The sequence below is a fragment of the Micropterus salmoides genome, unplaced genomic scaffold, assembly GCF_014851395.1.
Source record: "Micropterus salmoides isolate LMB-PRFRI ecotype aquatic unplaced genomic scaffold, ASM1485139v1 Ms_hic_scaffold_2, whole genome shotgun sequence".
Classification (NCBI taxonomy): Eukaryota; Metazoa; Chordata; class Actinopteri; order Centrarchiformes; family Centrarchidae; genus Micropterus; species Micropterus salmoides.
The window spans coordinates 8,289,573-8,304,834 of record NW_024041150.1 but is presented as its reverse complement, the minus strand read 5'-3'; the positions used below and the strand labels follow the sequence as shown (position 1 = coordinate 8,304,834).

Genomic DNA, 15,262 nt, shown 5'->3' with positions numbered 1-15,262 from the left:
AAGTAAACTTCAGAATGCAGTACTTTTATTGCTACTCTTACTGAAGTAAACTTCAGAATGCAGTACTTTTATTGCTACTCTTACTGAAGTAAACTTCAGAATGCAGTACTTTTATTGCTACTCTTACTGAAGTAAACTCAGAATGCAGTACTTTTATTGCTACTCTTACTGAAGTAAACTTCAGAATGCAGTACTTTTATTGCTACTCTTACTGAAGTAAACTTCAGAATGCAGTACTTTTATTGCTACTCTTACTGTAGTAAACTTCAGAATGCAGTACTTTTATTGCTACTCTTACTGAAGTAAACTTCAGAATGCAGTACTTTTATTGCTACTCTTACTGAAGTAAACCTCAGAATGCAGTACTTTTATTGCTACTCTTACTGAAGTAAACCTCAGAATGCAGTACTTTTATTGCTACTCTTACTGAAGTAAACTTCAGAATGCAGTACTTTTATTGCTACTCTTACTGAAGTAAACTTCAGAATGCAGTACTTTTATTGCTACTCTTACTGAAGTAAACCTCAGAATGCAGTACTTTTATTGCTACTCTTACTGAAGTAAACTTCAGAATGCAGTACTTTTATTGCTACTCTTACTGAAGTAAACCTCAGAATGCAGTACTTTTATTGCTACTCTTACTGAAGTAAACTTCAGAATGCAGTACTTTTATTGCTACTCTTACTGAAGTAAACCTCAGAATGCAGTACTTTTATTGCTACTCTGACTGAAGTAAACCTCAGAATGCAGTACTTTTATTGCTACTCTTACTGAAGTAAACCTCAGAATGCAGTACTTTTATTGCTACTCTTACTGAAGTAAACTTCAGAATGCAGTACTTTTATTGCTACTCTTACTGAAGTAAACTTCAGAATGCAGTACTTTTATTGCTACTCTTACTGAAGTAAACCTCAGAATGCAGTACTTTTATTGCTACTCTTACTGAAGTAAACCTCAGAATGCAGTACTTTTATTGCTACTCTTACTGAAGTAAACTTCAGAATGCAGTACTTTTATTGCTACTCTTACTGAAGTAAACTTCAGAATGCAGTACTTTTATTGCTACTCTTACTGAAGTAAACTTCAGAATGCAGTACTTTTATTGCTACTCTTACTGAAGTAAACTTCAGAATGCAGTACTTTTATTGCTACTCTTACTGAAGTAAACTCAGAATGCAGTACTTTTATTGCTACTCTGACTGAAGTAAACCTCAGAATGCAGTACTTTTATTGCTACTCTTACTGAAGTAAACTCAGAATGCAGTACTTTTATTGCTACTCTTACTGAAGTAAACCTCAGAATGCAGTACTTTTATTGCTACTCTTACTGAAGTAAACTTCAGAATGCAGTACTTTTATTGCTACTCTTACTGAAGTAAACTTCAGAATGCAGTACTTTTATTGCTACTCTTACTGAAGTAAACTTCAGAATGCAGTACTTTTATTGCTACTCTTACTGAAGTAAACTCAGAATGCAGTACTTTTATTGCTACTCTTACTGAAGTAAACTTCAGAATGCAGTACTTTTATTGCTACTCTTACTGAAGTAAACTTCAGAATGCAGTACTTTTATTGCTACTCTTACTGAAGTAAACTCAGAATGCAGTACTTTTATTGCTACTCTTACTGAAGTAAACTTCAGAATGCAGTACTTTTATTGCTACTCTTACTGAAGTAAACCTCAGAATGCAGTACTTTTATTGCTACTCTTACTGAAGTAAACCTCAGAATGCAGTACTTTTATTGCTACTCTTACTGAAGTAAACTTCAGAATGCAGTACTTTTATTGCTACTCTTACTGAAGTAAACTTCAGAATGCAGTACTTTTATTGCTACTCTTACTGAAGTAAACTCAGAATGCAGTACTTTTATTGCTACTCTTACTGAAGTAAACTTCAGAATGCAGTACTTTTATTGCTACTCTTACTGAAGTAAACTCAGAATGCAGTACTTTTATTGCTACTCTTACTGAAGTAAACTTCAGAATGCAGTACTTTTATTGCTACTCTTACTGAAGTAAACTCAGAATGCAGTACTTTTATTGCTACTCTTACTGAAGTAAACTCAGAATGCAGTACTTTTATTGCTACTCTTACTGAAGTAAACCTCAGAATGCAGTACTTTTATTGCTACTCTTACTGAAGTAAACTTCAGAATGCAGTACTTTTATTGCTACTCTTACTGAAGTAAACTTCAGAATGCAGTACTTTTATTGCTACTCTTACTGAAGTAAACTCAGAATGCAGTACTTTTATTGCTACTCTTACTGAAGTAAACTCAGAATGCAGTACTTTTATTGCTACTCTTACTGAAGTAAACTTCAGAATGCAGTACTTTTATTGCTACTCTTACTGAAGTAAACTTCAGAATGCAGTACTTTTATTGCTACTCTTACTGAAGTAAACTTCAGAATGCAGTACTTTTATTGCTACTCTTACTGAAGTAAACTCAGAATGCAGTACTTTTATTGCTACTCTTACTGAAGTAAACTCAGAATGCAGTACTTTTATTGCTACTCTTACTGAAGTAAACCTCAGAATGCAGTACTTTTATTGCTACTCTTACTGAAGTAAACCTCAGAATGCAGTACTTTTATTGCTACTCTTACTGAAGTAAACTTCAGAATGCAGTACTTTTATTGCTACTCTTACTGAAGTAAACTTCAGAATGCAGTACTTTTATTGCTACTCTTACTGAAGTAAACTTCAGAATGCAGTACTTTTATTGCTACTCTTACTGAAGTAAACTTCAGAATGCAGTACTTTTATTGCTACTCTTACTGAAGTAAACTCAGAATGCAGTACTTTTATTGCTACTCTTACTGAAGTAAACTTCAGAATGCAGTACTTTTATTGCTACTCTTACTGAAGTAAACTTCAGAATGCAGTACTTTTATTGCTACTCTTACTGAAGTAAACTTCAGAATGCAGTACTTTTATTGCTACTCTTACTGAAGTAAACCTCAGAATGCAGTACTTTTATTGCTACTCTTACTGAAGTAAACTTCAGAATGCAGTACTTTTATTGCTACTCTTACTGAAGTAAACTCAGAATGCAGTACTTTTATTGCTACTCTTACTGAAGTAAACTCAGAATGCAGTACTTTTATTGCTACTCTTACTGAAGTAAACTTCAGAATGCAGTACTTTTATTGCTACTCTTACTGAAGTAAACTTCAGAATGCAGTACTTTTATTGCTACTCTTACTGAAGTAAACTCAGAATGCAGTACTTTTATTGCTACTCTTACTGAAGTAAACTTCAGAATGCAGTACTTTTATTGCTACTCTTACTGAAGTAAACTCAGAATGCAGTACTTTTATTGCTACTCTTACTGAAGTAAACTTCAGAATGCAGTACTTTTATTGCTACTCTTACTGAAGTAAACTTCAGAATGCAGTACTTTTATTGCTACTCTTACTGAAGTAAACTCAGAATGCAGTACTTTTATTGCTACTCTTACTGAAGTAAACTCAGAATGCAGTACTTTTATTGCTACTCTTACTGAAGTAAACTTCAGAATGCAGTACTTTTATTGCTACTCTTACTGAAGTAAACTTCAGAATGCAGTACTTTTATTGCTACTCTTACTGAAGTAAACTTCAGAATGCAGTACTTTTATTGCTACTCTTACTGAAGTAAACTCAGAATGCAGTACTTTTATTGCTACTCTTACTGAAGTAAACTTCAGAATGCAGTACTTTTATTGCTACTCTTACTGAAGTAAACTTCAGAATGCAGTACTTTTATTGCTACTCTTACTGAAGTAAACTTCAGAATGCAGTACTTTTATTGCTACTCTTACTGAAGTAAACTTCAGAATGCAGTACTTTTATTGCTACTCTTACTGAAGTAAACCTCAGAATGCAGTACTTTTATTGCTACTCTTACTGAAGTAAACCTCAGAATGCAGTACTTTTATTGCTACTCTTACTGAAGTAAACTCAGAATGCAGTACTTTTATTGCTACTCTTACTGAAGTAAACCTCAGAATGCAGTACTTTTATTGCTACTCTTACTGAAGTAAACTTCAGAATGCAGTACTTTTATTGCTACTCTTACTGAAGTAAACTTCAGAATGCAGTACTTTTATTGCTACTCTTACTGAAGTAAACTTCAGAATGCAGTACTTTTATTGCTACTCTTACTGAAGTAAACTTCAGAATGCAGTACTTTTATTGCTACTCTTACTGAAGTAAACTTCAGAATGCAGTACTTTTATTGCTACTCTTACTGAAGTAAACTTCAGAATGCAGTACTTTTATTGCTACTCTTACTGAAGTAAACTTCAGAATGCAGTACTTTTATTGCTACTCTTACTGAAGTAAACTTCAGAATGCAGTACTTTTATTGCTACTCTTACTGAAGTAAACTTCAGAATGCAGTACTTTTATTGCTACTCTTACTGAAGTAAACTTCAGAATGCAGTACTTTTATTGCTACTCTTACTGAAGTAAACTTCAGAATGCAGTACTTTTATTGCTACTCTTACTGAAGTAAACTTCAGAATGCAGTACTTTTATTGCTACTCTTACTGAAGTAAACTTCAGAATGCAGTACTTTTATTGCTACTCTTACTGAAGTAAACTTCAGAATGCAGTACTTTTATTGCTACTCTTACTGAAGTAAACTTCAGAATGCAGTACTTTTATTGCTACTCTTACTGAAGTAAACTTCAGAATGCAGTACTTTTATTGCTACTCTTACTGAAGTAAACTTCAGAATGCAGTACTTTTATTGCTACTCTTACTGAAGTAAACTTCAGAATGCAGTACTTTTATTGCTACTCTTACTGAAGTAAACTTCAGAATGCAGTACTTTTATTGCTACTCTTACTGAAGTAAACTCAGAATGCAGTACTTTTATTGCTACTCTTACTGAAGTAAACTTCAGAATGCAGTACTTTTATTGCTACTCTTACTGAAGTAAACTTCAGAATGCAGTACTTTTATTGCTACTCTTACTGAAGTAAACTTCAGAATGCAGTACTTTTATTGCTACTCTTACTGAAGTAAACTTCAGAATGCAGTACTTTTATTGCTACTCTTACTGAAGTAAACTCAGAATGCAGTACTTTTATTGCTACTCTTACTGAAGTAAACTTCAGAATGCAGTACTTTTATTGCTACTCTTACTGAAGTAAACTTCAGAATGCAGTACTTTTATTGCTACTCTTACTGAAGTAAACTTCAGAATGCAGTACTTTTATTGCTACTCTTACTGAAGTAAACTTCAGAATGCAGTACTTTTATTGCTACTCTTACTGAAGTAAACTTCAGAATGCAGTACTTTTATTGCTACTCTTACTGAAGTAAACTTCAGAATGCAGTACTTTTATTGCTACTCTTACTGAAGTAAACTTCAGAATGCAGTACTTTTATTGCTACTCTTACTGAAGTAAACTTCAGAATGCAGTACTTTTATTGCTACTCTTACTGAAGTAAACTTCAGAATGCAGTACTTTTATTGCTACTCTTACTGAAGTAAACTTCAGAATGCAGTACTTTTATTGCTACTCTTACTGAAGTAAACTTCAGAATGCAGTACTTTTATTGCTACTCTTACTGAAGTAAACTTCAGAATGCAGTACTTTTATTGCTACTCTTACTGAAGTAAACTTCAGAATGCAGTACTTTTATTGCTACTCTTACTGAAGTAAACTTCAGAATGCAGTACTTTTATTGCTACTCTTACTGAAGTAAACTTCAGAATGCAGTACTTTTATTGCTACTCTTACTGAAGTAAACTTCAGAATGCAGTACTTTTATTGCTACTCTTACTGAAGTAAACTTCAGAATGCAGTACTTTTATTGCTACTCTTACTGAAGTAAACTTCAGAATGCAGTACTTTTATTGCTACTCTTACTGAAGTAAACTTCAGAATGCAGTACTTTTATTGCTACTCTTACTGAAGTAAACTTCAGAATGCAGTACTTTTATTGCTACTCTTACTGAAGTAAACTTCAGAATGCAGTACTTTTATTGCTACTCTTACTGAAGTAAACTTCAGAATGCAGTACTTTTATTGCTACTCTTACTGAAGTAAACTTCAGAATGCAGTACTTTTATTGCTACTCTTACTGAAGTAAACTTCAGAATGCAGTACTTTTATTGCTACTCTTACTGAAGTAAACTTCAGAATGCAGTACTTTTATTGCTACTCTTACTGAAGTAAACTTCAGAATGCAGTACTTTTATTGCTACTCTTACTGAAGTAAACTTCAGAATGCAGTACTTTTATTGCTACTCTTACTGAAGTAAACTTCAGAATGCAGTACTTTTATTGCTACTCTTACTGAAGTAAACTTCAGAATGCAGTACTTTTATTGCTACTCTTACTGAAGTAAACTTCAGAATGCAGTACTTTTATTGCTACTCTTACTGAAGTAAACTTCAGAATGCAGTACTTTTATTGCTACTCTACTGAAGTAAACTTCAGAATGCAGTACTTTTATTGCTACTCTTACTGAAGTAAACTTCAGAATGCAGTACTTTTATTGCTACTCTTACTGAAGTAAACTTCAGAATGCAGTACTTTTATTGCTACTCTTACTGAAGTAAACTTCAGAATGCAGTACTTTTATTGCTACTCTTACTGAAGTAAACTCAGAATGCAGTACTTTTATTGCTACTCTTACTGAAGTAAACTTCAGAATGCAGTACTTTTATTGCTACTCTTACTGAAGTAAACTTCAGAATGCAGTACTTTTATTGCTACTCTTACTGAAGTAAACTTCAGAATGCAGTACTTTTATTGCTACTCTTACTGAAGTAAACTTCAGAATGCAGTACTTTTATTGCTACTCTTACTGAAGTAAACTTCAGAATGCAGTACTTTTATTGCTACTCTTACTGAAGTAAACTTCAGAATGCAGTACTTTTATTGCTACTCTTACTGAAGTAAACTTCAGAATGCAGTACTTTTATTGCTACTCTTACTGAAGTAAACTTCAGAATGCAGTACTTTTATTGCTACTCTTACTGAAGTAAACTTCAGAATGCAGTACTTTTATTGCTACTCTTACTGAAGTAAACCTCAGAATGCAGTACTTTTATTGCTACTCTTACTGAAGTAAACTTCAGAATGCAGTACTTTTATTGCTACTCTTACTGAAGTACTCGCCCTGAGTACTTCAGTCAGTGATCACTATGATCAGGTCCGACTTCTGCCGGTGGAGGTTTTTCTAAAGACTAAACTTTATTTTAAACTTTAACGCCGGTTTCCTTCCTGCCGCACGCGGATCGATGTTTCGACCAACACTTTTTATTCATTGCGGACAGTCGATCGATCTCTCTCACCGGACACGTTGAGCTTTCCTCCCAGGAACCAGCTGATCCTCCCGCTGCTGAGCTCGCAGTCCCGGACCCGGTGGAACGGTTTCACCCAGCGGAGTCTGTCAGCGGCGGCGGATCCCCAGAACTGATCCGGATCCGTGACCGAGAGCCGGTACAGATCCGGGTGGGACAGCCGGGACAGCCGGGAGCTCCAGGTGCCCGGTGCAGGCAGGGAGGATAGGCACCTGTGTGGTCCCGGTCCCGGGGTGTTGCAGCGGCTCAGGAGGGTCCTGAGGAGTCCGGTAGTCCCCCTGCTGCTGTGGGCAGCCATGTTGATCCTCTGCATCCAAGTGGCAGTAACACACCTCAACACAAACACTCTCTCCCTGTCAGGTGCGCTCAGGTGTCTGCAGGTATGGAAGAACTTTACTGCCAAAATCCCCAACTGTCACGTGACTTTATAAACCAATAACATTCAGGTTTTTCCCTGTAAGACACCACAGTGAAAAAAAGTGAAGGTGCAATGATTTATTGATTTTCTTTAGAGTAAAAAAAAGAGCGACTTAATTTCACATTTTAGTGGTTCAGTTGAGAAACGTTTTGCCATAAAGAGGTTTGTCCTTATTTGTGATTTTGGAAAATATATTAATATATTATTATTATAATATATTAATTTTATTTATTATCTACATTTAAATTTTATCTCATTTCCAAAATTGTATACTTTATATTTGTTTTAACAACATTTGTATTTGTTGTATTTTTTTTTTCTTTAAGTATAATTTTTTTCAAAAAATAATTTGTAGGCTATATTTTGGTTTCCTGTGGTGTTTCACAGATTCACCTTCACACCCACAGGTTTTATTTTCCTGCTGATTTTCTGTTATTGTTGTTTGGGAACATAAATGTTTATTTGCTTTAACATTTTAAATGTTTCTTATTCTTTGGCTTTGGTTGCTGTCAGTGTCAGCACGGTGCTGCCTCTGCAGACATGTTTCACTCAGCCAGCCAGGTCACTGATCCCGTCTCGTGTTCGGAGTCTCAGAACCGGGCCGTCAGATAAACGCAGCATCACACTGATCTCAGTACAGCGTTTCAGACTTTAATCAGAGGAAGAGAAACCTGACAAACACCAGATTCTAGTAAAAGGGATCAGTCCCAGCAAAACGTCCAGGTCCTGCCTCCGTACCTTTCTGTTAATAACACACCTGTGGTCCTGTTCAGCAGCGGATGACCCAGATCTCAGGCGAACACGGGGATGATTAACATCTGCTGCCCCCTGCAGGTCCGCTCAGGAAGTGCAGTCTGAAGAGCAGATCTGGATCGGTCAGTGTGACCGTGTGTTTTTATGTCAAAGCTGAACTGAAGATTCAGAACCAATAACAGATGAGTAGTTCCTGATAAATACACGATTAAAGGTCCACTTACTCTCTTTCCATCAGCAGGAGAGGACGTGTGATTCGGCTGAAAGCTCCGGAACAAGCCAGTGAAGTCAGATATCTGAAGTGATACTGCATCATAATGACCATTATCATTTACAGTGGTGGACAGTACCTAGGCACAAATACTCAAGTACTGTACGCAAGTACACATTTGAGGTACTTGTATTTGAGTATTTTCTTTTCATGCCACTTTCTACTTCTATATTTAGTCAGATTTTTACACACAAACACATGAAGAGTTTATAAATCTGATGTTCTGTTATAAATTAAATCTAAAGTACAGCTGGTACATCAGAAGACTGACACCCCCGACACACAGAGACTAATAGTACTGTGTACTTTTCATGCTTACATATTTTAAAAGCAGGTACTTTTGTACTTTGACTCGAGCAGAACTTTTTTGTGTAGTAATATCAGGTAAGAGTATCTGTGTTTTTACTCCTCGCTGATCATTTCATTACTGGGACACATTTAAAATGACAGAAACAACAAACGGAGTCGCTGCTGTTTGTTTTATTGAACACGTTTCCAGATTTCTGTTGCTGCAGATCTGCAGACAGACGGACGGACTCGGGTTGCCACACAGATCGTGCGAGCAGCAGTCCCAGATGCTGTTTCCACACAGAGGATCGGGCGCTGGAACCTGTTTCCGGTCAGAACCGGTGCTGCTGTGGCTCCGTGACCTCTGACCTCAGATCTGCTGTTGTTTTCATCAGAGGCTTTAATCTGCACATAATTCCCACTTTGCTGCTGTCAGAACATGGCGGCCTGTAATCCAGAGGATGTATACGACGTTAATCCCACCTTTGTGTTTAATCACCTTTATGACTTCTAATGAGGCCGCTTGTCTCCGACTGATAATCTGCTGATCCAAACCACCACAACATCCGATCCCGTTCGTGTCTCTGCTGCAGGGACACTCGGCAGCCTGAGGTTCGACCGGCCCAGCTGGACTCCGGAGGTCCTGGAGCCTGAGACGCCGCAGCAGAAGCTCGACCCGACTGAACCTCGTCCTTCAACACCTCGCCTCTGACCGCGGTCAATCTGGGACCCGAGGCCACGTCGCTGTATAAACGAGCTGGTCTTCCTGGTCTGGATCCAGTGACGGGACATTTTAAGGCTCCAGCAGGCCGACGCTCCACAAAGCACGAAGAAAAGCTTCCCCCAGACCCGACGCTGGACCCCTGAGTCCCCACAGAGGAGGCTGATCGCTGTCTCCAGCGGAGGGAAGGGCCGGCTGAAGCCCTGATCAGACCTGCTCGGGGTCCGAGGGGACAGTCTGCGTCTGCTTCAGGTGAGCTTTGGTCTGCAGGTGAGCCTTCAGGAAGGTGAGCAGGCGGAAGTGTTTCCCGCAGTCCAGGCAGCTGTACGGCGTCTCCCCGGTGTGGATGCTGCGGTGCCTCATGAAGCTGGTGGCCAGGTTGAAGGTCTTGGAGCAGAGGGGGCACCTGTAGGGCTTCTCCCCGGTGTGGGTGTACCTGTGGTCCCTCAGCAGCTCCTTCAGCCGGTAGCTCTTCCCGCAGATGTCGCAGTGGAACGGCTTCTCCCCCGTGTGGCTCCTCTGGTGAACCTTGAACTGCGACGGGTTGGGGAACTTCTTGCCGCAGACCTGGCAGGTGATGATGGCGTCTCTGGCGGGCAGCTCGTCGGCGGGGAGCTCGTGCGAGTGTTTGCTGATGACGTGGTTCCTCAGGCAGCGGTAGCTCTTGCCGCAGACGGAGCAGAGCTGCCTCTCTCCGGTGTGGATGGCCTGGTGGCTGCGCAGGTTGGCGGCCTGCGTGAAGCCCTTCCCGCAGGTGGAGCAGCGGTACGGTCGCACCTCCTGGTGCACCAGCTTGTGGCGCGTCAGGTGGCAGGCGTGGTAGAAGCTCTTCCCGCAGACGTCGCAGGTGAACGTCTTCTCGAAGTGGGTGGCCCTGTGCGTCTTCAGCACGCTGACGCAGGAGTAGCCCTTCCCGCAGATGTCGCAGTGGCAGCTCTTCTCGCCGGTGTGCCGCGCCTTCACGTGCAGGTCGCGGTGAGTTTTGTGGTTGAACCTCTTGGGGCAGTAGTCGCAGGTGTACGGCAGCAGCCCGTGCTCTTTGATCTCGTGCTCGCGGAGCCTCAGGATGCCGGTGAACGGCGCCCCGCACACCGAGCACGCCGGGTGAGCCTTCTTCTGGTGGTCGTGGAGACGCTCTGCGTTTGGAAACAGCATGGCGCACTGCGAGCACGGCTGGAGAGTTTCTGCGCTCGGAGGCGCACCCGGGTCTTTTTTCCGCCGGCTGCAGCGCTGTCTCCTGCTGCGTGCTGCAGAGGCCCCGCCCTCAGCCGGCGGCGGCGAGGACGGCCGAGCGTACTCGTGGTCGGGGACGTCGGCCTGCGGGGGAGGGGAGGGGGAGTGGCGCTCGCTGTGCAGAGTTGTGGCTTCACCCGCCGCATGACTGGATTTATTTTCACCTGCAACATGAGAACAAGGAGGTTATTGAAGGTCAGCGTCACAATGAATGAAACCACACGAATAATTAATGAGGGTAAACCGATCAGGGCTGAAAAACGACGAAGGGAAAAACCCGCGCTGACAAGTTTACGTTCCCAAATGATTTTCAGAAACTACACAGATCAGTTCTGAGATTGCGAACACGTGTCGCTGTCAGCAGAGGTTCAGCTTTGGAAATAAAGCTCAGCTCACATCTCTGCCGTCATAAACTCCTGAGGTTGGTTCGTTTGCTTTCACACCACAAGCGACCCGCACCAGAGTTCGTTTGAACCTCTTCAAGGAGGTCTCGCTTGTTTGGTCGCTTTTGGTGCCCAAACGAGCCGCACCGAGGGGGAAACGAACTCTAGTGCGATTCAACGAGCTACATGAGGCAGGTGTGAAAGCACGCTCGGTCTTTGCTCCTCTTTTGTCACGTTCACAGAGAGAAAACTGTGAGAAGCTGTTAAAGTTTCTGACTGCTGCTGCGCGTTCTGGGTCATTTCAGGATCCGGAGCTTGTTTTATCTTAAATAAATAAATAAATAAGTGCAAAGAAACCTTTTACAAAGCACTTCCATTTAATTAACATTTCATGTTGCAAGCTCTTCTTCAAACCATTCTTAACAAACGCTTTCATAAACTGACGGAGTCCGACACGTTTCATCCTGTTGATGTTAAACTACCTCCAGATTTCTGCCGCTGGTCTCCATTTATGAGCGATTAGCTCAGCTGACATTACTGGCTAATGACAGCGGGCTGAGTTATTAAACCGCCAACACGACTATCTGACAGTTAACATCGTACGCTGGCTTACTTCAGGTTTGCGTTCCAAGGTGACGACGGACAGCTCGTTCGGTGTGTTCAGACTCCGCAGTGTAGCGGACTTGAAAAAAACCTCTCCTACGCTGCCTCTGATTGGCTGTTGGGTCGAGACAGTAGCAGTGACGATTGGTTAGGCAGAGCCAGAGTATATCGTGCTGAGTATATACATTTATGATACACAGTCTGTGGAGTGGACTCTGTAGGTAACGGGTAAATGTTGTCTTAGCTGCGAACGACCCCCCCACCCATGTACAGGTTCCCGTGTAAACTGGAAGGAAACTAATGCACTGAAATGAGGACGGGATTCTAAACCTCCTGCGACAGCTCGTCTTTAGAAAGAGCTCAACTCTTTGGTCTTTGGTCTCTCCTCAAACAGAGGAGCAGAAGGACGATATAATGTTCATTTACTGATGTGAACCAGCCTTGCAGACAGCAGCTGCTGCAGCTGACGCCATAATCACAACAACACAGTGGCAACGATCTGCAAACCAGTCAGCGTTCACATCAACGACCATAAACTGACATAAATTAGAACGGGGCCCCGTTCAATAAGATTTTGTCCCAGGGTACCTCATCAAGTAGGCATCTGTTCTGTCATTGTGTCACTTCTGGATGGAATTATAATAAATGATTCCCCTTCTTGATGGGGACCCTTGGAACACCCTCAAGGACCCCTGGGGGTCCCTGGACCCCACTTTGACAACTAGTGATGTGAAGTTCTTTGGTGCCCTAAACCTCTTCAGTCAAAGCTTAGTTAAAGTTTAGGTCCACGTCTGGGTGGCGCCACACGCTGTAAACACACATCTGGCGTGTTAGATCTAACAAAGAGTTTCTGTTCTATCGGACAGGAGTTAGCGATGACCACCATCTCACAGTGCAGGACTGTTGGCTCATTCAGACCAACTCACCGTTAGCATTAGCATTAGCCTCGCTCTGCAGCGGCAGCAGCACACACTCGGGGTCGGCGGCGGCGTTCTACAAAAGAGAAAACAGGGGCCGGTGTTCAGTGTGTTCAGGTCTCAGGAGGAGCTCTGCTATCAGCATGCTGTCACTCACTGACCCTGTAAACCAGCATGTAGGTCTGCTCTGTGGGGGGGCGCTCGCCGCCGCCGTCACCTGAAACACAGGAAACACTCGGTGACATCACAGCTTCAGATCATCATACGACTGTAGCAAATCAGACTGACCCAGATCCTGGTTTGGGTCTCTAGAGTCCCTGTGTGAAAGGGGCTTTGTGTCACCTTCTGTGGTCTCAGGTGGATCCTTCAGGTCTCTCTGCACGGCCGCCTCCTCGACCATCTTCAGGATTTTATCCACAGCTTCAACACACAGAGCGTCGACCAGAGCGCCGAGCTTCTCCTGAGACGACCACAACAACCATCACTTAGTCAGCAAACCAAACTCCATTCAGATATCGGTACGTTTAACGGTGGTGAGGCGAACACTTCAGCCCCTTTAACCAACAGACTGTAAAACTTTAGTGGTACAACGTAAAGATTAAGTCAAGTTTACAACATGCTGCTCATCACACGCAGCAGGCAGGAGGGCGTTTCCACGAGTAACCCGGGTCTCAAAGGTTTTTAACACAACTTCACTCAGATAAACATTTATTATATAGATTATTAAAGTTATTTAATGTGGCTGTGACGGCACTTTGACCAAATTAAGACGACTTCACCAATATATTATACTGTATTATTTTTTAAAATATCAGTTTCATGTAGGGCTGCGAGCAACGATTACTTTGTTTATCAATGAATCTGTTGTTTTTCTATTAACAGAAGTTTTAAATCATTTTAATCTATAAAAGGACACAAAACAGTAAAATAAAACATCTTCAAATGTCCTGTTTTGTCCAACAATCAAAACCCCACTTGTTTTAAGATAATTTATTTATAAATAGTGTGAAAGAGAAAAGGAACATTCCCATTGGACAGACTGCATTAGATACAAGGATACTGTCTCCTAGTGCTGCTCTTGGTGGGAACTGTTGGGCTTCTGTAAATAGAGTTCGGTCTAGACCTGCTCTTTATAAATAAAACTGAATTGAATACTGATCAGAGCTTCTGCCTGAAAGTGACTCAAACTGATTTTATATTGATTAGCTGCACACACTCTGATGTTGGTAGATTTCAGCGTGTTGAAGCTGCCATGTCTGAAGCTGCAGGCCCTGCAGGCAGCAGCTTCGCACTGACAGAAGGCGAGCGGCTGGAACAAAAATACTTTTGTCTCTTTTAATTCACCGAACTAAGTTTATAATCTGGAACAACTGACTGTTAACTGAAAACGCTTAAAGAGAAGATTTTTAGATGGAGTTTGGTGTAAGTCTGAGCGCTCCGGAAGCCCCTGGAACCGAAACGGTTAACGTAGCGTTAGCCGTTAGCTCCAGTTAGCCGTTAGCTCCAGTTAGCCGCCGTTAGCTTACCTCCGCTTCGGGACTCTGTTTGTTCAGAGAGACTTTCTCCGCCGCGGTAAGAACCTCCGTCAGCACCGCCTTGGCGAGGTTATTCACGACGAGCGTGACCTCGTTTTTAAAACTCACTAAATCCGCCATGTTAACGACTTCGTGTACTTAGCAGCCTGTTAGCTTAGCAACCAAACCGGCTAATGCGACACAGGAAGTGACGCGGTGTCTTGTCCCACGGCTAATGGCTTACTTCCGCTTACGCCCGCTGTTGGAACTTTAGTTTTTGTCCCACAAGAAAAAATGGACCGACTCCAAACCACAATTTGGACATTTCCTCCAAAAACTGCATCAATATAGAGACGATGAAAAACATTAAGAACAAGAAGGCAGTCAAGACTATAACTGTGACAAAGTTGATATTTTATTTTGAATACACGTTACTCTTTTTATTCCTTCCTTTGTTTTAATTTATGTAGTTTCTCTTCTTATATTGATTGTTTTGTGTTTATAATTTCAATAAATATCTGAAAAAAACTTTTTATATTGGTTTTTCATTTTTTAAATGTCTTTTACATTTTTTTTGTATTAATAAAATTGGACAAACGTGGAGAAAACATTTGGGCCAAAAAGCTAACGTTTATTAGTAAAACTTGTTTTTAAACTTATTTTTAAAATTTTTAAAAAAATAAATTATGACTTTATCTGTCTTATTATTAAATAATTGTGATCCATCTTTATTTTAGTAATTATTAAACTTAATATATTATACTACAATTTCAGACATCTAATTGTAAAGTAAGACTGAGATATATCTTAAATACCGTTCCTACTGACTACAACTAAATCTGCCAAAGTAAACA

The 15,262-nt window shown here is 40.8% G+C and overlaps 2 protein-coding genes across 2 annotated transcripts in view; both read right to left on the bottom strand.

The window, feature by feature from the left end:
* The window catches only part of acss1 (acyl-CoA synthetase short chain family member 1), a 33,513-nt gene extending 25,830 nt beyond the window's left edge, over positions 1 to 7,683 (bottom strand). Inside the window, exon 1 of the mRNA XM_038730212.1 lies at positions 7,299 to 7,683. Coding sequence (XP_038586140.1) covers positions 7,299 to 7,620 — 322 coding nt within the window. The 5' untranslated portion in view covers positions 7,621 to 7,683. The remainder of the gene's footprint in view (positions 1 to 7,298) is intronic.
* Positions 7,684 to 9,213: 1,530 nt separating this feature from the next.
* LOC119911356 (zinc finger protein 155-like) lies at positions 9,214 to 14,644 on the bottom strand. Its single transcript, XM_038730224.1, has 5 exons — positions 14,421 to 14,644; positions 13,237 to 13,354; positions 13,056 to 13,111; positions 12,904 to 12,970; positions 9,214 to 11,155 (listed from the first exon to the last, which is right to left on the bottom strand). Exons 1-5 carry the CDS (start codon positions 14,547 to 14,549, stop codon positions 9,966 to 9,968), a joined length of 1,560 nt encoding a protein of 519 aa, XP_038586152.1. The 5' UTR covers positions 14,550 to 14,644; the 3' UTR covers positions 9,214 to 9,965.
* Positions 14,645 to 15,262: the final 618 nt, after the last annotated feature.

Bases quoted from the DNA above. Each gene is read 5' to 3' on its own strand.
- LOC119911356 (XM_038730224.1), bottom strand. From the start codon at position 14,549: ATGGCGGATTTAGTGAGTTTTAAAAACGAGGTCACGCTCGTCGTGAAT. The intron at 13,355-14,420 runs GTAAGCTAACGG...TGGTCGTCTCAG, and splicing joins AACAGAGTCCCGAAGCGGAG to GAGAAGCTCGGCGCTCTGGT. The intron at 13,112-13,236 runs GTGACACAAAGC...CCTGTGTTTCAG, and splicing joins TCCACCTGAGACCACAGAAG to GTGACGGCGGCGGCGAGCGC.